Below are 25244 nucleotides of genomic sequence, written 5' to 3' on the forward strand. Positions count from 1 at the left end.
ACATTTAAAAATTGGCTTTTGGGACTGTGGATGAAAACTATGTGAAGTTAATAAATAACTGCATTTACCAGAAAACTGTTCAGAAGGAAAAAAATGAGGTATAACTCAAATTGCCTGTGATTAAAAAGTCATTGGTAAATTTGTCAATTTTAGACAAAAATCTTAAAAACTTTGTCATAAAAATGTTATCAAAACAAACATCAAAGACAAATTGTACTTTACAGGCTTATAAGACTTGAACTTAACAAAGGCTGGAGAAATACACATTAAAATCAAAGAACATTAATGGAAATTTTACAAATTTAAGTTTAAAGCAAAGCAGTACTGAGTAAGTAACAACATGGAAGAATGTAGAATTCTCTGTATTTCCTATTTCATTCTAGCAAAACATGTGCCAGAACTGTAGCAAAAAGGAGGATGTGTATGTATATACTTGAGAGAGGGCCAAAAAAACAAAACAAAACAAAACAAAACAAAACAAAAACCCCAAAACCCTGAGACCTTTCTGAGAAATGTGGCTGCTTAACCTGAATGCTTACATTTTTTAGATCAGATCAGAGTCTCCTGTTGGCACTAGTGGCATTCTGACCTGCAAGTTCTTTGTTGCGGGGCACCATTCTGCACGTTTGAGCATCACCACTGACCTCTATGCACGAGATGCCAGTAGCACCCTGTTCCTACTGTTGACAACTAACAACGTCTCCAGATATTGCCAAAAAAATGATGAGGAGCAAAATAATCTCTGTTTGAGAACCACTAACATAGAACACACAATCTCAAATTTATATTTTTGAAGTCTGTAATTTTGGGGGCACCTGAGTGGCTTAGGTGGTTAAGTGTCTGCCTTTGGCTCAAATCCTGATTTCAGGGTCCTGGGATCTAGCTCTGCATTGGGCTTCCTGCTCAGCAGGGAGTCTGTTTCTCTCTCCCCCTCTGCTGCTTCCCTCTCCCTACTAGTACTCATGCTAATCTCTCAAATAAATAAATAAAAATCTGAAAAAAAAAAAGTCTACACCTTTTAAATGATATAAAAAAATCTGCCCATATCTTTGGAGTCATTGCAATGCAATGCTAGTTACACAGACATTCTCCACAGCAATTCTTTACTACTCATCAAGAGAAGAAACTCCAGTAGATCTAAAACACAACCGGGACAAAACCTGGTTCTTTTAACAAACGCCAATGATCTCTCATTAGGCCTCCCTACCTTGAATCTACTAATCTGGCTTTTGCACCTCAACTCATGTACTGAATTTCTTTGACATTTTCCATAACCACTTTTTTTAGTCATTACCCCAACTGAACTTCTTTGTAAATGTAATTAATCACAGTCTTATAAAATTTTTCAGTGACCTTAACTTTTTCCTCATTCTTTTATTTCTCTGTCATATTTAAGGCTCATATCCTTTAAAACATTTAACAACTCAATAATATAAGTCAGAAAAAGAAAGGATAAGAAAGGATAAGAAAGTTGTACCCAATTTATTCCTGTATAAAAAAGCAAAATGTATTCATATCCAGAATGCTACAATAAAGGCATTTATATAATGATACTGGTGTGCTAGAGAAGATTCAGAAAGCCAAGAAAATGATTACAAAATGACTGAATCTCTAAAGACCAAAAAACCAGAACTTTCAGAGCAGTAGAAAGCAGTCTACATATATATTTGATCCGCATCGAATCCACAGTAGAAAACATCTACAGATTTGAAGATTGAGCTATATATATATACAGAAAAGATCCACGCTGTTCTACGGGTATGTTTACAGATAAAATCTTAGCACTTTAAAGATAAAAATCATGGAATTCAATCATATTCCTTTTGATACCACAGAAAAATGAGTTGTATTAACCACAGCACAACCCAGAAGAAAACGTCATTTTTCTCTATCACAGGAAATTATCACTGTAATAAACCTTGTAATTTATCTAAATTAAATTTATCTTGTTTCCAAAACATCTGTATTTTTTAATAACATACTTTAAACAAGGGACATTATCACGAAGCCCATCAGATGAACTGCTACTGGTAGAAGGATGAGACTGAGGAGGAATGGGCTGAGGAGTGGCGCCCCCCACTGGTGTTGGCAAAGGCGGCGCCTGTTCACCCTCTGGGGATTCCACATCATTTATTTCATAAAGCAATCTAACTTCAAGCATCTGTTTGAAAAGAAAGACAGTTCTACTTTTAATAATTATTCATCTTATACACTTTCCACAAAAGATAGATGGCAATGTAAACACTTAAGTGTTCTTAAAAATTCTAGATAAAATTGACTTCAAATAATTTAAATAGTTCAAAAATTTTAAATGTCAGACATCTGACACTGAAAATAATTAAGAGACTATTACCGGAATGACTTCTGTTACCACTTCTTGTTTGCTGAATCTATAAATAATGACATGAGCTGAAACTCCAGCTATGCACAGCATTCTACTTTCTGGACACCAGGAGATAATCTGAATGGCATATGGATCTTCATCTACAATGTCTGTGTTTGGTCTGTCATCTTTATTTCTTGACTTTTCAAATACTTTAGATGTCTTTAGTTTATATAATACTTGCAGAGTTACTAGAAAAAAACATTTGTTAGATACTTTAATACAAAAAGAAGAAATACAAGGTAATATGTAATCAGTCAAACTATCTAAGGAAAACAGCCTATATTTATTTGAACCATATTTTTATTTTCAGGTCTATATTTCTCAATTACACTTTTAGATAATGCAATCACTGTACCATTGACCAAAAAAAAGGTGTACTGTTTTTAAAAACAAAACAAAAAACACATGATAATGAATTAGATAACCTGAAAAAAAGACAAATAGATTTTGCAAAAAAAGTATAAATATAATGAAAACAATAAAGAACATATTTGCTTTCTAAAATGATTTTCTACATATTTTCTCTGTAAAAGGTACTAATAAATATTATCTCACACTTCTATATGATGAAACACAAAAGATCACGAGTTAACTGGATTCTCACTGTTTGCTACATATATTTGGCAAACACTGATGATTCAAACCATTCTTTCCTTTTTTGATATTGTGTAAGCACCATATATATATATTCTGTCAAGAAAGCACAAATTACTGTTAGTATAAAATCAGGCATTAGGGGGCGCCTGGGTGGCTCAGCGGGTGAGCATCTCCCTTTGGCTCAGGGCATGATCCTGGAGTTCAGGGATCGAATCTCATGTCGTGCTTCCTGCAGGGAGCCTGCTTCTCCCTCTACCTGTGTCTCTACCTATCTCTCTGTCTCTCTCATGAAAAAAAAAATCTTAAAATAAAAACCCAGGCATTAAAATTATTCTACAAATTTCTGTTGATTTGAAATATTTTCCCATTTTCATCTCTGATTTAAGGAAATTTTGAAGATAGAATTTGATTACTTTTGTTGAGAATCATTCTTGATTTACTGGTTAATATCCTTAAAAATATCTTAAACATCTATTAGAAATTCTAAACTATACTTGATAAATCAGGTACTAAACTCATAGCTCCCAAATTTTAAATTAAATGTTGGTTATGCAATTATAAAACATGTTGTATAAAAGCAGTGATTGTGTAACATATAACAAATAATATTCAAATTACTTACTTGCAGAAGCATCCCAGAACTTAACTGATCCATCAGCATGCCTATGAAAAGCAAATGAGTTAAAATTGTGAAGAAAAAAAGAAAAAAAAAAAAACCCTACATATTTTTCTTTCTTTGAAGTATACTGTTATGTGAAAAGACAGCAACCAAAATAAAGAAGCATAAAATTCAGGGTAAACTGGCAGGTTCCAGACAACAACATTTCTTAATAAGTTACAGCATAAAGGAAAGCCCAATTAATTAATATTCATGTAGTCTTAATTATATCTAGCTATTAGAGATTTAGTGGTGAAACAGGATTTTACTTACCCTGTAATAATTATTTCTGGGTAACTTTGAACACCCAAGCCCCAATTACCTCCATTAATGGGCCATTCCTATAAAAAAAAAATTATTGTATAAAGCAACTTCCAAGCATACATCTTCATATATATTTCTATGACAACAGTAAAAAACGTATTTTGCTTCAAAAAGGGATTTTCTATATATTTTCTCTAAAAAAGATATCAATGTTATAAAATACTCCAAGGTGATACATATAAATTACTGAAATGTAACATTAATTACTAAAACTCATGTTCTATACCTTTTTGCTGTAACCTTGACGTTTCTGTCTGGCTCCAACAGAATAAAGTGCAGGAATAAGGTCCACAGGACAATCAGCAAAATATTCGCAACATGTAACAGGGGATTCATGTATACTCAAAGGGTACGGATTTTCAAATATAGGATATCTTTAACAACAGGAAAAGAGAAATATTTATTAATTTGATAAAATTAATATGAAAATGAGAACCTAAAAAAATACTTACAGCTTTGGAATGAAAACATTTTTTAAACTTTGATTAATTTAAAGATAATAGCCTCTAAAGATCATATAACATATTACCTGAATTTACATTTTAACTTTGGGGATACAATGCTCTTCTCTGTATTTTTGGAAACTACATACATTCTACCAGAGATTTAACAGATTTAATTCATGTAACTATGTAAAAAAAAAAAAAAAAAAAGGCATCTTTTATAAATGCAAGTTGCTCAGTTAGAACAATAAATAGAAAAGTTGCAGTTGGAACTCTGTACCATGTGGCACACACTGGCCTGAGTGCTTTATATGTACATTTATCTTATTTGCTTTTTGCACCAAGCATATGATGTAGACAATTTACGGAAGAACAAACAGAGTACTGTGCCAAAGGCATGCCAGCTAGCTAGAATTTAACCTGTGCACTTTAGCATTAAGGTATAAAGTTCTCAATCAACATATCTTAGATCTTTATGTCAGTAGAGCTAATACAAAATTTCAATTCTCCTTTTTTCCCCATTAATGTAATGCCTGGTACAACATTTAATATAGAGATGCTCGGGGCAGCCGGGGTGGCTCAGCGGTTTAGTGCTGCCTTCAGCCCGGTGCCTGATCCTGGAGACCCGGGATCGAGTCCCATGTCGGGCTCCCCACAAGGAGCCTGCTTCTCCCTCTGCCTGTGTCTCTGCCCCTCTCTCTCTCTCTCTCTCTGTGTGTCTCTCATGGATAAATAAATAAATAAAATATTTAAAAAATAATAATAATATAGAGATGCTCTCTTGTTTCGGTGATAATAAAATTCTACCTTAAAAGCTTTCTAGATATGAAATTATTTCATTAAATAAAGCAAAAAATGCTTTCAAAAATTTTAATTTTAATGTAAAACCCTTACTACATATGCAATGATATTCTTTTCTGGTTTGAATTCCTTGAGAATGATTACTTAAAAATATCTGGAAAACCAGAATATGGCGTAAAAACTCTAAAAAGTTCAGAGTGGCACATCTGCAAAAATTAGATGTATTTATCAGTCTACTATTGACAATCATTTAAAAATCAGAGAAGAATATTTTCAGAAAAGTCCTTTCTAGATTTCAAAATGAACCAAACTGTTGTAACTCCTTCCTCAACCACACATAAAAACACAAGGAAAAACTCAACAAAAATATGAATTAAAAACATGGCAGGTAACTTTGTTCTCTTTATAACAACACTTTATAATCCTTAAGCTCAACGATTCTACTATTATTATACATTTAATTGATGCATTTGATAAATAAAATGCCTAGTCACAGGTTATTTGCACAGTATTTTAACTTACATATATATCAGTATAGACAACACATTAAAGTCTCATATACTATATGAAAAGTTAGCGAAGACAAGAAAATAAAATTATATTAAGAATAAGTTATTCTAGGGGTGCCTGCCTGGCACAGTCGGTTAAGCATCCGACTCCTGGTTTTGACTCAGGTCATGAGTTCAGGGTCATGGTGCCAGGTCTGCACTGGGCTCTGCACTCAACATGGAGTCTGCTTAGGACTGTCTATCCCTCTCTTTCTGCCCTTCCTCCTCCACATGCTCTCTCTAAAATAAATAAATCTCTCTTTTTTTAAAAGAATAACTTATTCTAGGACTGTCATTTACATCTATCTATCTATCTATCTATCTATCTATCTATCTATCTATCTATCTCAGAGAGAAAGAGAGGGAGAGAGAGGGAGCATGAGTGGAGTGGGAGGGGTAGAGGAAGACTCAGACTCTCCTCTGAATAGGGAGCCTGATGCGGGGCTTGATCCCAGGATCCCGAGATCATTTAGAAATGTTTTTAAATTCCTTTGATCCACTTATGGTCCTGCAACTTTTTAAAAGGAAAAAAATACCCAATTAATAATTAATTACAAGTAGCACATACTAAGTTGATGTGAACCTAGGAATGCCTTAAAATCAAGTTAAATAATATTGTTCACTTATTCTTCAGGGTTTCCCAATCCTGGTACTATTCACATTTTGGATCAGATAATTCTTTATTATAAGGACTCTCCCCTGTGTACTGTGGATGTTTAGCAGCATCCATATCCTCTACCACTAGATGCCAGTAGCATCTACAAAAGATATTTATATAGACTTTGTCAAGTATCTGGGGCTAGGGGAAGCAAAATATCTCCTTGTTGAGAAATACTGAAATCCTGAATGCGTAAACTCAATTTAATGTTTAATGATTATCTCTCAGGAGATACAAATAAATAATGTAATATCTTTCATAGAATTTATAAGTAAACACTATCATCTATGTTAGAAAAAGCAGAACATGACAAATACCACAAAAAGTTGCAAAGGAGCTATGGAGGCAATTTACAGATAAGACAGATGTGTATATATACACATATATATAAAATCTCCTTGCAGCTGTTGGGAACCTGTAAGAAAAGACACTAAAGAAAAGACACTGATCACAGTTCAGTTTTTCTAGGGAATAAGGCACCTGTAGTAAGATAGTGAAAAATCAGGTTGGAAAGGTATCTTAAGTTCCTACTATGAAGAGTAGTAGGCTGGGAAGGTGCTTTCAAATCAAAGCAGTAGAGACCACAGTGGTTTAAAGAGGAGACTAACAGGGCACTTGGTTGGCTCCATCAGTAGAGTATAAGACTCTCAAAAGAGGAGAATGGCAATCTTGGTACTGAGTGTAAAGTTACTCTGACAATGTATTCATAACAGTGCCACGAAGAGTGCACAGGGCTGGAGAGACCACAGCTTATTATATGGAGGTAAAATGTGATGGGATTAATTTTGGTTTTGTGCATTTTGTTTTTGTCTCCAAGGTGCCCAAGTATTAGGTTGAATCATGAAATTTCAAAATTTCAACAAATTTTGCTTAAAAAATGGAAATTCTATATGAACAACATATTAGAGAAATCTGACAGGTAATCAGAAATGTGTACCTGGAATTGTAAAAAAAGGTCAATATTATGGGTATAAATGTAGTGTTTTCAAAGAGAAATAGCCAATCCTATACTAAAAAGAGTCTTTTTAATCACATCCTAAAATAATCTCTCACAAAATTTTATTTCTTACCCATTTTGAGCAAGGTCTATAAGTACTAAATCTTTTTCCAGAAGAACCACCACAGCGTATGGTTCCTGAAAATCTGGAATAGGAAAACAATGCATGAACAATAGTTTTAAATATGCAAGAAGACATCAAATTAGGTAATAAATATTTGCTTGTTTTTAATTTTATTCCATTCTCTCAAGTATGTAACATTCTCATCTATTTTATATAACTTAAGACTACTTTGTTTTAAATGAGATAAATCTATGTAATAACTCAGAAAAAATTATTTCAGTTTTGTAAAGATGAATAAGACAAGAAGTTCACAGTAACTTCTATGGTATTACAAAATCCAAAACAGGGCATGGGCAACAAACCCAAAATTTAAATTACAACACCCATAAGAATAATTCTTACTATTGTATCTCATAGGAACTTGAATACTACTATACTAATTTCTTTATTTTATATGCACCTATTTAACTATAAAATGCATTACAGATTTACATCTCAATTTATTTCAAATGAAGTAAAACATATCCAGATTTAAATTCCTTTTGAAAGAATATATGATAGTTGTGATGGTTAATTTTATGTGTCAGCTTATCCTTGCTTTGATGTCTAGTTGTTTGGTTAAACACCAATCCAGATGTTGCTGTGAAGGTATTCTTCAGATGTGATTAACATTTAAATCAATATCAGATATAATGTGGGTGGGCTTCAATCAGCTGAAGGCCTGAAGAGCAAAGATAGGTTCTAAAAAAGAAGGCATTCTGCCTCAAGACAACAGCTCTTTCCTGAATTTTCAGCCTGCTATCTTTCATAATGAAGCTGACTTATTAGCCTCCACAACTATATGAAACAATTTCTTAAAATAAATTCATTCTTTCTTTCTTGCTCTCTCTATACTTTATTGGTTCTGTTTCTCTGGAGAACCTTGACTAATACACTAGTATTTTATAGAATTCTAAAAAAACTGTTTCGTTTATCCTTAAGAGGCACTAAAGACTACTACTATGTCATACTAAACAGATAAAGCTTATTAACTTCTGAAATAAAACTTGTGAAGTTATAAAGACAGCATCTCTCTCCCAGAAGAATTACAGCATACTAGATAAGGAAACTATTTAGAAAACCTATAGGTCTTTGTTCTGAATAGCAGATATCTATAGAGAATGAGTTTTAAAGATGCAAAGCTTATTACCATTTGGGTATGGTGTTTCACACAGCGTTAGAAAATCGACAATTGAATAGTCCATTTCCAGCACAGCAGTACTTTTCCCATGCATAACTGTTAAGCAGGGTCTTCTTCCTACAGTATCATAGGACAAACCTCCTGATAAAATAATAAAAGGTTCCCTGGAAATAAAATACATAGGCAGGATTATAAAAGCATATTTTCTTGCCATATCATAAATTTTTTATTTAGTGAAATGAAAAATTCTAACACATTTTAATGCATGATTTAATTGAATATTCATATGTGACTTTTTAAAATTGCACTACGTGAGACCCAAGTGAATTCATTAAAATTACCATACAATAAGAATGAACACTGACTATATTCAACTCTTTCATACCTCCCCTTGGTTTCTATAATTTTTTCCTTTATCTTCTTTATACAACTGTCAAAAAATTCTCTCTGGGTTACTATAGGTCAAGTATCTTGGATGAACTGCCTTTATTTCCAATCCTAATAACCAGGCCTTCTCAACAGAAGGTCTAAGAGAGAATGCTAATGGCCTGAGGCATTAACTGTATGTAACAAATTAACTTCTCACTGATGTCAGAAATGTACTAGCTATGAATCACTCTTGAGAAAACAGTCACTAAAAATCATTTTCTGTAGGGCTTACTTCTGGAATTTTGGCTGGTATGCTCTTAAACCAAAGCTCCCATGTACATCTAGCAGCTGAGGGCTTGCCACTTAGATCTAATTAACTCTACAACTCTATTAACCACTACTTAGTGAGATTTACCTAGACCCACTTTTTAAAACTGTATTTCTTAAATGTGCAAAAGACAAAGTATCTCTTTATATATTTTGGCCTGTATTCATCTTTGTCTTGATTATTCAAGTTTTTTGTTCAGTTTTCATTATATTAGTAATCCTTTTCTAATTGTTTTATTGATAAGAGTTCTTTGCATTCTAAGGAATTAGCTTTTGGTCTGCTATGTGTCTCACTATTTGCTGGGGGAGGAGAAGTTGTTTATGATACATTAAATAAATGATGTTAAAAGTCTGATGTAAGATTTTCTTAAATCTCTTCATTTATGATTTTTTAGGTAGTTTCCAAATGCTCACTTTAAGGTCAGTAGATCCATCTTCTTCCTCCACATCTGATATAAACGGTATGTAATAATATGTAATTGTTACAAACACTAGTTCCTATTTACTATTATTTTACAAAAAATGCTAATTTTTATATTTAACTTAGAGCTTGTTTGTTGTTAAAAGGCTGTGAATAATGAAACAATAAGATCAAAGCAATATTTTGTTACTTCTAAAAAAAGTGCTAGTTTGGGAACTAAGCTATCTGAATTTAAATTAAATTTCAGCTCTGGTTTTCCTTTCTGTGTGATGATACTAGACAAGCTGCTTAACCTCTCTGTGCCTAACTTTTGCATCTATAAAATGGAGATTGAATGACATGTATCTACCCTCAGACAATTGTTGAATTAATATACAGAAAGCACTGGGGTCAATGTCTAGCACATAATACACCTTTGGTAAGATTTACCTATTATTATTACTATGATCATCAAATTGCAATTATTATCCATTATGAAAGTTTCCCTTCTTTTGACATGTGGAAAGTAACATTAGAATGTCTAAATTATATTTATTTTTATCTTACACTCTAGAATAAACTCCACTAAAATTTACTTAGACTAGTCGTACAAGTGTATAATTTATAAAGAAATATATTAAGTCAAATAACTCAACTGTTCAATACTTAAACATTTTACCTATTTAAGTACATAAAATAACATGTATATATGTCTATTTTATTTAAAACTATACTCTCATGTGTCCCTATTTTATTTTTTTCATAGCATTAAAACTTATTTATTTGTTTATTGGTTTTCTCATGAAAATGCAAGCTCCTTGAGGGCAAGATTTGTTCATTTTGTTCATTGCTATATCCATAATGTAATGAATTAATAGAATAAGTAAACGAATGAATGAATAGAAGCGTATGTGACACTACCACCCTCTAACTTACTATCATTTAAATTTCTTGCCACTAAACTGATTTGGGTAATCTTATTTTTCCACCTAAGCAACAGTAATCAAAGCTTACAATTCCCAAACAGATTTACGCTCTTTGTATAGTCTAGATTATTTCTAGGTAGTGTATGAATTATGGAGGTAGATAATCTTATTGTTTTTAAACACAATTTTATCTTTTTTGATGTTATAATAAGGCCTGGAAGTAACAGATTTCAGTCTCTTTGTATAGTATTATTATTATGGCTGTAGCTAGGAAAGCATATTTAATTTTCTTTCCTTCTTATCACATATAATGAATAAAGAGGATACATTTCCTCTCGTGTACTTTGAAATATAGCACATAACTGAATACAAAATACTAGGAAGAAGGATGAAGAATCCAACTTCATCTTTTACAGAGTGGGAAGCCCAGGCCACATGTATTTTATATGTAATATTTAAAAATAGTCTGATCAATGTTTTTACACATAGCCAACTTAAAAAAAAAAAAACATTATTAATGTAAGAACCAGGAAGAGGGAGATGCTGAACTTCACTACAGAATAAAATTTCCATGGAAATACCAGGTAGGTTTGCCAGGTAAGTCACTCATTTATTAGATAAATTCTTACTATGGTATTTAATAACACCATGGCAATCAGGTAGATTTATCTTCAAAAGGCAACTAGGTGTGTATCCACTGGTCTTGTAAGTTGCCTACACTTCTTTTCTACTGTTAAAAGTGAAAAAATATATGATGAAAAAGTGATAAAAATATATGAATAAAAATATGAGTAAGAAACAGTTTCAAAGAAATACCAAGGTATTTTACATAATTTTCAAAGTTCCCTAAATCTAGCAGTAAATACATATAGATATGCATATATATGCATATATTTAATTACCCAACAGATATTTTTTCATTATAAAGAATGAAACTTTGAAGAGTAGATATTAATGAGATGATTATTTTACAAGTAGTCATAAATACAATGATAAAATATTTTAATACTAGATAGTCAAAATTATATAAGTTGTTTTACTGGTATTTAGAATTACATAAAAAATTCTCGAAGTCTAGATTATTTCTAGGTAGTGTATGAATTATGGAGGTAGATAATCTTATTGTTTTTAAACACAATTTTATCTTTTTTGATGTTATAATAAGGCCTGGAAGTAATATAATTTTTATCCTGTAACTTTAAGTAGAATTTCAGTAGAATTTCTTTCAATGATATTGGATGTTCCTCAAGACTGTCATTTTGTGAAGATATCCACATTAGAAAGGTATCTGGACATTTTATCTATCTATATACCTACCTACCTACCTACCTACCTACGAATGAAAGCAAGCACCATGCACGTGTGCATGCAGGGATGGGCAGAGAGAAAGGAAAAGAGAAGCAGGCTCCAGCATGGAGCCCAATGTGGGGCTGGATCTCATTACCCTGAGATCATGACCTGTGTTGAAGTCAAGAGTCAGATGCTTAACCAAATGAGCCATCCAAGTGCCTCTGGACCTTTTAAAATCTGATTGAAATTTTTAAGAGGGTAGACACTTGAAAGTAACTCCTTTGTCCTTCTGACTAATTTCCCCGGGCTGGCCTTGATAAATGGTTTGGCTCCAGTTGTTTCATATGAAGCACTTTTAACTTAAGGAAGGCACTTCTACCCAAAAAGCCATTTTTATAAGCAATTTGTTCCACTCAGTTCTATAACATTACCCATTCATTCAAATTTTCAAATTTATTTTGAGCACCTGTATTCCTGAAAATAAAACAGTGCTCTCATGTCTAGTCTACATGGACAAGCACATAGGAACAAGTGTTACAAAGAGAATAAGACAAGGTGGAGTGGTGACCTGGGTGCAAGGGAGGTGATAGAGCAGTTACTGTAAGATGGTCAGAAAAGATCCTTGAAGTAATGACATATGAGCAGAGCTAGAATGATGAGCAACCAGTTATTTAAACAGCTTGGGGTTGAGGAGAAAGGAATATACATTCTAGGCAGCAGGAATAACAACTGTAAAGACCCCAAGTCAGGAATGAGTTTGATATATCTGAGGAACTAAATGGCCAGTGGAGCCACAACACACTGAGTAAAGCAATATGTGGTAAGAGATGACCCAACTCCAAATCCTATAAAATGCTTCCTGTTTCCTCTATTAGGATCTTAAGAACCTGTCTTGTCCATTTCATCCCCATAATGACTTTAGTTCTGACCCTAATAAACTGTAGCTGAAATTATTATAATAGTATTTGCACACATTGTTTATTGCCTGAGATATACTTCCTCTCATTTTGTTTGACTTTAAAATTTTAAAACTCAGTCCAATTATCATCTCCTCAGAAAAACTTTCCCTGATCCATCCACCCTGACTGTACTAGATTCCCTCCCTATGTTCTAAAGCATCCCTGTGCCTACCTCTTCTCAGCATTTACCATACTGAATCGCCATTATGTTTATCTAGTTTCCCTTTGTATTGTAAGCTCCTTCAGGACACAGAATGTATAATTTACCTGTGCATTCTCAGGCCATAGCTAGATATCCCAAAAAGTATTTATCAAATACATTTAAATATTACTACACTTACTGCTCAGATGGTCACTAGTACTAGGAATTAAAATCAGAAATGCTGTAGAATTTGGTAATATTTGGCCAGATTTGGTAATAAATATTGTCTAAAGTCTGAAATATAACTATTGTCCTATTCTGATACTCTTTCTGCATAATTAGTACTGCCACTTGTATTATTCACTACTTCTCTGTATTTCTAAAATTGGAATTTAAGCCCCAAATTGTCTCACACGTCATTGATTTACATATGTTATCAAATTTTCCAACTTTTTTCAAATGGAGATATGCCATTCAATTTTAAAGGAAACACAACTATATATTTGGTGAGCAGAATCATACCTTAACTCTTAAAAGCTAATAAATATCTTTACCACTCTAACCTCAGTGCTCAGCTTTTTTTGGTGTAGAGGGGATGAGGAGCAGAGGGAGAGGGAATATTTTAAGTAGGCTCCACACCCAGCGCTGACGCAGGGGTCAATCTCACACTACCCTGAGATCATGACCTGAGCTGAAATCAAGAGTCAGCTATTTAACGGACTGAGCCACTGAGGCACTCCCTAGTGCTTAACTTTTTATTGAATGAACATATGATTTTTATGAGACCCTATAATCAAACTTCTAAGATCCTCAATTCAAATTCCAAAAGTAAATTATGATTATATAATTTGAATAGTCCAACAGAAATCTATGCAACCATGATCTCATATTTGGTGTCAAATTGTTAACTTCTCATATAAAAAGTTAAAAGCTTAGATTTTGCCCAGTATGTGTCCATTATAAGAAGTTCATTTGCACACATGGTTCGAATGGAAGACAAATTGTGAAGCACACTCAAAAAGTAATAATGAATTCTTAGTTCTACTAAGTTTTTTGAGCTATCAAACCAAAATAGAATAATAAAAAACAAGGGTTTCAAAAACAAAATTTTAAGGGCTGAGAGGCAAAAAAGAAAATAAAATATAGGGAGATGAATTAAAAGCATTTTTCTAAACATACAATGCTATAGTTTCAAACAATGCTTCTCAAACTATCTATGGTAGTTTCAAACTACTTTTGAAATTTTTCAATTCATGGAAAATCTGTGTTTTGTAAGAAAAACAACTAAATGTGTGCACAGATGTTATAGTAATGTCAAATGATACTCAAGTTTCCATACTTTCACTTTTGATTTCTGCATGTATTTTGTCTCAGAGAATTAGCGGACTGGATCCATCCATGCATCATACTTTGACTAGTAGTAGTCTAGAAAACAAAAAGTTGAGCTTTCTCAGGATACTGCTTAACCTACCCTATCATTATCAGGGAGAAATGTGAGGATGTCCTTGAAGGCCTCACTGCAAGGCCCCATACTCCTGCACACTCTGAAGTTAAATCAAAAACCATGGAACTCTTTAACTGGGCATGTCTCAGTAGAGAGGTGGATCTCGAAAACAAATATTTGATAAGAGAATTACTGCTTAGTTACGAAAAGTTTTCACCAGGGACCTTTTTTTAAATAAATTTATTTTTGATTGGTGTTCAATTTGCTAACATATAGAATAACACCCAGTGCTCATCCCATCAAGTGTCCCGCTCAGTGCCCGTCACCCAGTCATCCCCCCCCCCACCTCCCTTTCTACCATTTCTAGTTCGTTTACACCAGAGACCTTTTTGAGTAAATAGGAAATAACAAGGTAGCTAACAATAAGTCATTATGATAATGAAGTGAATACAGAGAAGCATAATGGGTCATAACTCAAACTTTGGAAGAAGTTATCTATGTCCAGATCCTAGCTCTCTTACTTTGTGCCTATTAGGACTGAATAACTTAACTTTAATTTTAATTATCTGAGCCTCAGTTTTCTCTTCTGGAATACACACCTCACAGAGTTACTGTAAAGATTAAGTGACATGATATATGTATTGCTTATTACAGTGCCTGGTACAAAATACATTGTTAGAAAGTGACTACTACTCTACTAGCATCATGATGATGATATTTCAGGTGTCTTTATAGTTCATATCTGGACCTTTGCCAATTTTAAGAGGACCCTGAGAACTAGAATAGCCATCTCCAAGCCATGTCACTAGTGACTAGCCCTTATACTCTCCTTTGCTAATACAGATAAAAAGAAGTTTGGGGAAAAAAAAAATAAAGAAACATATTTAGAAAACTTTCTGTTCACTTAATGACCAATTTAACAATGATACAGCTTTAGTAGAGTGGATTTGTATATTTGCATAATGTTGATTTTAATTTTATATTTTATTGATATAATTTTTATGAAACCTGTTATAGTAATTAAACTTAATATATATCCTCTTAGTTATCAAAAATGTGGAATCTCCAAACATTTTCATAAATAGCCATGAAGTATACAACAGTGATATCAGAGTGTGGTCTGTGAACTTCTTGCGGTTCCCAGGACCCACCCTTTTCAAAAGATCACAGGTAAAACCATTTTCACTATGATACTAAGACACTATTTGCCTTTTCACTGTGTTGATATTTGCACTGATGGCACAAAAGTAATAGTAGGTGGACTAAACTCCTGGCATCTCAGCATGAATCAAAACAATGGCACCAAACTAGACTTACTCATTTTATTCCTCATTGCCACACATTAAAAGGATTTTTCCCCTTCTTTTTCAAAATGTCTTTGATGAAGCAGTAAAATGACTAATTTTAAATCTTGAACCTTACTATGCCTTTTTAATGTTCTATTAGGAAAATAAGAAAGATACACAAAATACTTCTGTACACTGAATTGGATAGTTACTTTCAGAAAAACATGTGTGTAGTTGTCTGAGTTGTGATATAGGTCATCTATCATTTTTGCTGATAGGATGACTAACTATAATTTAGGCTTGGGTAATTGACAATCGTCTTCTCAAAAATGAATGAAGTGAATGTTATTTTAAGAAAAAAACAACTGATATTGTTTACAATGATAAAATCTGGACTTTCAAGTAAAAATCAAGAGTCTGGGAACTTCTATATGCCATGCTGAATTTCAGTTTCCTGATACGTAAATAGACTTTCCTCATGAGATCAGTGGTGATATCAGCACTTAATATATAATGAAATGCGTCAATACTAGAAGATATGAATGACTCAATCAATATTTCCCAATTTACTAGTATCATGATGTTACAAAAGTATGTAAGAGTGAGTCACTGCAAGTGCTGATAGACCAAAGGATTTTCATGAAACAGAGTACAAAAAATTTACTGATAAGGGATTCAGATCTCACACTACAACTAATGTTTAAGAATCTATCACTTGTCAAGTTTTGGTGTAATACCAAGGAATATTTACCATTATTTTAAAAATCGAACTATAGTATCTGTGTAAAGCTGGATTTTCTTCGTATGTCTCAATTAAAAGAACATTGCAAAAGACTGACTACAGAAGCAGATCTGAGACTCTAGCTGTAGTCTATTATACCAAACTTGAAGGAAATTTCCAAAATAAACAATTCCAGTATATTTTTAGAAACAGTTATTTAAAAATGTTTTATTTATGTTAATATGCAAAGGGTTATTTTTAAATGAACTAATAAGCATTTTTTAAATTCTAAACTTTATTTCTAGTATGGTAAATATCAACAGGTAAAATCCACATAAGCAAAAGATCTTTGGGATTCTCGATAACTAAGACTGTAAAGGGGTCCTCAGACCAGTTTTTGGACTGTTACTATAAACATAAAAAGGAAGCCCACACAAAAGAAAATTGCAATGACAGGTTTTCATTTTAATTAAAAAGTTTAATTGGTTAAAATTAAGAGATTATATGATAAAGGGTGTTATAATAAAGGTAATAATAATAATAAGCTTAAATTAATAGGGATTCTATTAGTGCCATTCTTCTCTAAATTATGATCTCTTGACTATTAATACAGTGATGCAGATTTATCAAAGTCCTTATGATCTTTCTTCATTACCAGCCAAACTTTAATGTCTTCTTCAATCATATAAAAACTTAGGGGTTATTTAGCAATAACATACTACATAACATCCAAAAATCTCATGTAAATGAGTGGCTGACAAAACTCAATTTGGAGATAAGGGCAGAAAAAAAAATCTATGAATTCTACAGTCCTCAATTAGGAAAAGGAAAAAAAAAAAAATCTCAGACACCTTCCCAACCTTGAAGGCAGAAATCTGCTTACGTGTCCCTATAAACTGAACATTTCATGAATCTTAATAACTTTAGAAGAATTATAATACTCTCTTGTAATCAAATAAAGGCTGATAGTCATAACAAAATTATTATGATGAAGTTGTCATGTCTATGGAAACACAACTCTTTTCTACCTGTGCTTTCCAGGGCAAAGCATTCATTCTAAAAAATAAAGCAAAATAAAAAATAGAAAGCAAAATAAAAAAAAGAAAGCAAAATAAACATAAATCAACATGATAAGTCAATGAGATAAAGGTACAGAATTTAGTAGACCTAGCCTAACTGTACAAATTCCAGAAAAAATTATGCTTTGGGGTTTTGATGTATTATAGTTTCACAATTCAGGTTGGTTAGGGTGCATGAGATTTATAGGACCCCACAGTAATTTTTATTAGTCCACTACTTTTTCTCCCCTAGTAACAATAAAATGAAAGAATTTATGTAACAATTACACATTTTTTTTTTCAAAAAGAAATCTAAAATCTTCAATGCAGACTTTGTCATGTGGAAATTGTGATTAAATGAACTACAATAAAGTTCACAGTGTTAAAGTATGATTTCAAAGCTTATCTATGAAAGAACATTGCGCAGTTTTCAAAATCATTTATTGCGGACAAGGTCTTACATAGATTTGATCCCTGTCCTTAGAACAACATAACCTAAAGCATATAAGCTGGTACCAATATATTATAAGCAGCCTAGTATTAGAACAATTAGTGAACTATCACTAAGATATTCAGTCCATGTACAAATCACAAGTGAATGCATTTTAATAATGGAAAAAAAGTAGACTAGGATGAATAACGATGGAAAACGAGCCTTATATTAGTTTGGACAAAACCATAAAGCTTTAAGGATGCAACAGAGAACCAATTAAGATGGTAAAGAAGGGATGGCTCTAAAAGAAGAAACTATAGGAAAGCTCAGATTGAATTTCAGCAGTAGAAAAAGCAGGAGTAATAAATTAGAGGCAGTGTAAGAAAGGGATATCTGAATAGCTTTAACAAATAAGCAACATTGGAAACATTAGGTTTGAAATAAAGCTCTGCCTTTTTATAAATAATACACATCAAAAACGATTAGATTTAAAAAAAACTATAAGGTTTTAAATTCTATTTTAGGACTTCAGAAATGGAAGAACTGTTACCAAGTGAGTATCAACCATTATTATACCAACTTTGTTAAATTCATCAGTTTCTAGATACAGGGTCATGGACAAGGATATAAATAATTTTGGTCCCTGCTAAAACATAAAAGCTCAGCTGGATGGCTGCTTGCAAAAAACTGAATCATAAAATTTTTATAAAACACCATTTTATATGCAAATGGAAACAAATTTAACTTCAGTCCCTATTATCCAAGCAGATTGCCTTTTCTTTATTCCAGTAGTCATTTAGGAGTTTGCATTGTGGTTACAAAATTTAAGATGATTCCAAAGCCAAAGTACTTACTTTTAAGGTAGGTAATTAATAAAACAAAAACATCTCCCATCGATGAGACTGATGAAATTGTTATAGTTTATACTCCATTCTTTAAAGTATACACAGATATTTTCAAGAAGCAATGTGGGAACTTGTCAAGATTCATAAAAATCTTTTATCCTCAAAATTTCATCACTGAAAATTTATTGTAAAGCAATACTACAATAGGGGTGCCTGAGTGGCTCAGTTGTTTAAGCATCTGTCTTCAACTCAGATCATGGTCCCGGGGTCCTGCACATTGGGCCCCCTGCTCAGCAGGGAGTCTGCTTCTCCCTTTGCTTGTGCTCTCTCTCTCTCTCTCAAATAAATAAAATCTTTAAAAATAGCACAATAGTAAAAAATCTTCTATCTTCTGTTGAATTATCTATAATGTCAAAAAAGAGAATCTGTTCACTACTATATTTTTATCTGTAATATGAAAAATCTCAATATCAAAAAACTAAATGTTCAGCAAAAGGGAGGAATGTCTAAGTACACAGCCTATAAGATTATTTAAAAAAAATCTGATAGAAACGAGTAATACTTTAGATATGTTAAATAGAAAAAAAAAAAAAAAAACACCACCAGACTGAATATGCTCTAAGAATATAACTAGGTGAAATTGGATATGTATCTGAAAAAAGACTGAAGGAAAATCAACAAAAGAAAAAAAATTGTTTTAGAATAGAAATTACAGGTAATATGTTTCTTTTGTGAAGACTTTAATGTTCTAATTTAAAAATAAAAAACCTAGGTACTTCCAAAAATACTTTAAAATAGCAGTGGTTAAACACGAAATTAAAAGGGGTGCCTGGATGGCTCAGTTGGAAGATCATGTGACTCTTGATCTCGGAGTTGTGAGCTGGAGCTCCATGTTCAGTATAGAAGTTATGTAAAAATTAAATCTTAAAAGAAATGAAATATAACAATTGTGATTAACCATACTTTTTTAAGAAACTGCATTTTTCCGATGAAATCCCATGGAAATAGTTTGCCAATTTTTAATGTCATTTCCCTGTCATTATACTTTCAGTATTATAATGTAATATAAAATATATCTAATGCTAAAGGATTTTCTGCTTCCTAGGCCACTCAAAAATCACTACACAAATTTAGAATATAATTATGATTCATCCATTCAGCAAGCATTTACCAAGTGCTTAACTGTGCTGGTTCCAACAGGAGGGGCCAAAATAGTCTTATCTTTCATCATTTGATTCCTTCAGCTTCACTCCTTCCTTTGGCCAGCACTCCCCCCTCTACTATTTCACTTTTTACTCATCTTCTACTTTACTGATTTCGGTGTTCCATTTCCAAACGCAAAACTTACCTATCCTAAGACTTTTGGTTCCATAGCCAAAAATTTTTCTGGAAGAATCTGGATCATATAATCATATCACAATACTTTTAGTATTTAAAAAAGAAAATTATCTTCTCCAACTCTACTTTGAATTCATCATGAGAAATTCACTCTAAAACTTTCTTCCTAAATTATTTCCTTTTCATTTTCAGTGTATATCCTATTCCAACAGTTCATTCTTTTCTGCCATTTGTCATATGGAGGTATTCCCCAAGTTAAAAGTAAAAACAAAACTATGTCTCCCTCTTCCTGATGAGATTTAAATGCTACTTATATCTACTGCTGAAAACATTAACACATCTTCTAAACCAGTATTTTCTGTTAATCCACCCATTTCTTTTTTCCTTCTTTTAATGTCCCTACAACCTGGCTCATGTTTGAAACAATGCTAATAAAACTCTTGCAAATCATTCCCCCTTAACTGTATCTTCTAATCATTGTTATCATTCTAACCAATCTTTCTATAGCAGCAAACAATGCTTACTCTCTCCTACAAACATTTCCATGATGCATCCTGGGAGTATCTTGTTTTTATGTTTGTTTTTTTCTTTGCCCTTTCAAAATCTACTGGTCTTCCTTTTTCTACCTCTTCATTTTGGTGTTTTTCATGAAAAAATACCAGTGCTAGGCACCTTAGCTGTAAAGGGTAATGAACTGTCAAGAAACTATTCTGAATGTCCTCCTTTTTCTTATACTCAAGGCACTTCACCTTCATTTTGGCAACTTCCACTGGTTAAATATACTTCAAGGGATTAATACATGTTTACTATCATACAAAGTTAACAAGTAAAACTTGCGAGTGATATAAAATGGATTTATCAGCAGACTTAATTAGTGATATCAGTTTGAATTTAATAAGGAGTTAAGAATTAATTTAGGGAAAAACTTAAAAATAGAAGAATCTTAGCACTTTAAATTAATGCAAGCCACAGATAAAACCCAATCTTCATATAGCTGCTAAATGAGGTATTCTAATGTCAGAAGATAGAGCCATCAATCTTGTAGTCTTTGTTGTCTAGCTATGTGGGATTCTATCATTATAGTGTTAAGGGACTGTAAGTCAAATGTTATCTTAAAATTAAGAAAGTGAATACTGAGTTATTCTAGGTAGGTAGGAGGTTTGGAGATTAAAACTGAGAGAAAGTGTTCTTGTTTTGACAGACTGAGGACAATACAGATAAAAATCCGGTGGGTCATAAGAATGCCTCTGAAGAGAGTGATAAAATGAGAATTAGCGAACTTAAGATCGAAACTTTCTCACCAACATGGGAAAGGTTAACATGAGAACAGGAAACGTTATCTGATGAGGCATATGAAATTTAAGAGTCTCTGGACTCAAAGATGTCGTCTCTCATTAGACACAATTAATTATAAATCCACTTACGGATTTTTCCTAGACAGTGTTAAGATCAAGTGCCATGGCCACAAAGGGATACCATAAAACCTAAACCTAGACCTCATAAAATTAGAATTTGTAGACTAGAAGTTATCTAAGAAGCTCTCTAGTCCTCTGGGCTACTCACATTACGTTATTCAACCTATTAAAGAGGCACAGACAAAATCTCCTCTTGGTTCACATTAATATAATTACTTGTATTGAGTATGATTTAATGTTAAATTTATGAAGATGATCTGATAAATTAGCAAGTTTAAGAGAGGAAATCAGGGGCACCTGGCTGGCTCAGTTGGGAGAACATGCAACTCTTAATCTCAGGGTTGTGAGCTTGAGCCTCAAGCTTGGTGTAGAGATTACTTAAAAAAAAAATCCTCAAAAAAAAAAAAAAACAGTTCTTGGCAAACTTAGTGACTTGTGAATCATTAGGACGATTATATCCTAATTCATCCTAACTGTGAGTGTGTTTGGTGTACTGGTAAATGCTCCATCTCCAGAGTCAACTTGAGCTCAAATTCCAGCTCTGCTACTTCGTAGGGCAAGTTAACTTAAACTAAGACTTACTATTTACATCCCTAAATGGAGATGATAAAAGTACCTATTTCATAGTGTTGTGAAAATTATGGGAGGCAATGCATTCAAATTGCATAGCAGAATACCTGGCTTATAATAGATGTCCACCTAGCTTTTTTTCTTCTTGGTGCTTGGAAGCCAAGCCATCTAAAAGTCTTGAACTCAAAAGACAAGAAGCTAGTTTTATCTCAAGTAAGGATATAAGAATTGTTAAGACAATAAAAACGGGAACTACTTTTGTCTCTGAAAGTAGCATGTTATCTGAATGAGGCTCTCTTCTGGTTGCTATGGCTTATCATGAATTGGGGTTGGAGAGAGAATGAATATGGAACATTTGCCTACTCTAATACATTGGTGGCAAGAAAATAAAAAGAAGATGCTCCATGCATGAGAGAAGAGGACAATACAAATGTACATACTGATGTAAAGACTATATTCTAAAACATTGTTCTCAGTGGTAAACATATTGTGACTGAACTGAAGGTGAAGTTTCTTCATCACAGTTTTATTGGGTAGTTTAGCAAAGCAATTGCTGCTGGGAGATCTGTAGGTATGAATATGATCTTGGAGATTGGTGGTTAATGTGAGCAGAGAGCAGGTTTCATTAAAAAGGAAATACAGTGGTTAAGAGTACAGAATTAAATCCGGATCTTCAGTTTACAACTTGTATATGACTTGTATGACTTTGGGCAAGTTATTCAACCTCTCCGTTTTAGTTTCCTCATCTATAAGACAAAGGTAATAATAATATCTGCCTCACATAGTGGTTGCTAAGATTAAGTTACTATGTTTAAAGCACTTAGAACAGTGTCTGGTACACAGTAAACACAGGGTGTCATTATAGGTTATTACACAGATAGTTACTTAAGAAAAATCTATAGCAGAAGGAAAAAATATACAAGAACAAACCTGTGTTCTGAGAAAAAAATCTTTTTGCACAAGGGTGTGTGTTTTTGGGCTTCAGAGAATTAGGCTGGATACACTTCTAGCAGCAGTGGGGGAAACTCAGTGATACCAAGTTTGTGAGTGTTACTGAAATAGACTTTTAGACATTTTCAGAACCAGAATATCACAAATGCAGCCTGAGTTTTTATTACAGCCTGTTTTAAAAAAAAAATTTTTTTTTTTGAGAGAGAGAGTGAGTGAGTGTACACGTGCTTGTGCCAGCAGTGCTGGGGTGGAGTGGGGGAGAGAATCACCCCGCACAAAGACCAAGATGGAGCTCATTCTCACTACCCTGAGGTCATGACCTGAGCCAAAATCAAGAGTCAGATGCTTAACTGACTGAGCCATAAGCTCCCAGATGTTTTTTTTTCATATTCTTTTATAGGAAATCCACCTATAGCTTTTAGTGCACATATGAAATTAAATCATCTACTAAAAACAAATTTAGGCATCATGGGGCTGGGGGCAGAGAGCAACTTTTGCTCACAGATAAACTTAAATATATTATTATGTTCACGTACATGTGTGCTTATCGAGGGGGATAAGCAAACTATGGCCCACTTCCTATTTTTGCCTGTATGGCCTGAAAACTAAAAATGACTTTTATATTTTTAAACAGTTGGAAAAAAATACACAAAATATTTCATGATACAGGAAATTAAAGGATATTCAAATTTCAGTGTCTATAAATAAAGTTTTATTAGAACACAGCTGCATTTTTTTTCATTTATGAGTTGTCTATGGCTGCTTTTGGGTAATAATAGCAGAGTTGGGTAGCTGCCAATTAAAATCTATGCTGCTTGCAAAGCCTGAAATATTTACTTTCTGGGCCTATACACAAATGGTTTGTCATAGTATGTGTTATAAGGAAAAGGAGTACGGGCACCTGGGTGGCTCAGTGGTTGAGTGTCTGCCTTTGGCTCAGGTCATGATCTCAGGGTCCTGGGATCAAGTCCCACATCAGGCCCCCAATATGGTGCCCCACTTCTCCCTCTGCCTCTCTCTCTCTCTGTGTCTCTCATGAATAAATAAATGAAATCTTAAAAAAAAAAGTAGAAGAAGAAAAGGGAATAAATTAATATTAGACATGGTTCCCAAATGTGACTAAACTGCCATTTTTAATTGTGATAATAGTCACTTTTAGGTTCCCAGAGATGCTCCCCGCAAATCGGTAATTTCTTGAATGGTAGTCCATTTCTTAAAAGATGCTACCTTACAAGGTGCTTGGGTGGCTCAGTCAGTTGAGTGTCTTGCTTCTGTTTTTGGCTCAGATCATGATCTCAAGGTTATGGAATCAAGACTGGCTCAGCATAGGGTCTGCTTGAGGTCTCTCCCTTTCCCTCTGCCTCTTCCCCTACTCATGTGTTCTCTTTCTCTCAAATGAATAAAATCTTTAAATAAAAACAAAAAAAGATACTAACTTCCAGTGCTCTGTAGTGTAAAACTCTAAGGAGTTCAAGTGAATACCTGTTTGAAAACATGACTCTATCCCAAGTTGATTCTTGTTGAAAATTTGGCCCTGCCTGTAACTTCTTATGCAGTCTAATAGCAAAATGAAAAATGTAGCAGTGGAGGAAAGAAGGAACTACAATTTACCAAACATCTACCACGTGCTAGACACGTTATATTTTTCTTTCAGGTCTTTACAACTATTTTATTAAGTGGTAACTGCTACCCCTATTTCACTGAGTTAAGGACAGATTTTCAATGATGTTATGCAATTTGCCAAAGACAACACAGTTGTCTGAATGGCAGAATGGGATTTGAACCTAAGTCTGAAAATCCAAAGCCTCAGTTATTTCCACTAAATTGGGGGCTCTCAAATATGATGATCCTGACTCATAGTAAGAAGTATATTTTATTTCATGGTACGGTATGCAGAAATGTAAGTACATACAAATGAACAAGTTTCATAAACCAGTACTTAACCTTAAAATGTGCAGTGCACTCTTTCTTATTCTAGTCTATATGTTAAAAATTGATGTCACAACCAACAAGAGTATTTTCAAAACTCATTTATAGATCACATTTAGTATCTAAAAACAAAAAAATCAGAGGGTGAGGGAATAGGCAAAATGAGCGAAGGGGAGTGGGCAATA

General features: G+C 33.2%; 1 protein-coding gene across 4 annotated transcripts in view; it reads right to left on the reverse strand.

The window, feature by feature from the left end:
* Positions 1-25244, reverse strand: part of STXBP5 (syntaxin binding protein 5) — a 165408-nt gene that overhangs the window by 59951 nt on the left and 80213 nt on the right. For all 4 annotated transcript variants that reach the window (XM_025997974.2, XM_025997976.2, XM_025997975.2 and 1 more), the window contains exons 10-16: positions 8666-8820; positions 7486-7558; positions 4192-4339; positions 3915-3982; positions 3606-3646; positions 2354-2574; positions 1983-2161 (exon numbers count right to left, since the gene is read on the reverse strand). In XM_025997974.2, coding sequence (XP_025853759.1) covers positions 1983-2161; positions 2354-2574; positions 3606-3646; positions 3915-3982; positions 4192-4339; positions 7486-7558; positions 8666-8820 — 885 coding nt within the window. The remainder of the gene's footprint in view (positions 1-1982; positions 2162-2353; positions 2575-3605; positions 3647-3914; positions 3983-4191; positions 4340-7485; positions 7559-8665; positions 8821-25244) is intronic.

Source organism: Vulpes vulpes, chromosome 1 (genome assembly GCF_048418805.1).
Source record: "Vulpes vulpes isolate BD-2025 chromosome 1, VulVul3, whole genome shotgun sequence".
In the NCBI taxonomy this organism is placed as follows: Eukaryota; Metazoa; Chordata; class Mammalia; order Carnivora; family Canidae; genus Vulpes; species Vulpes vulpes.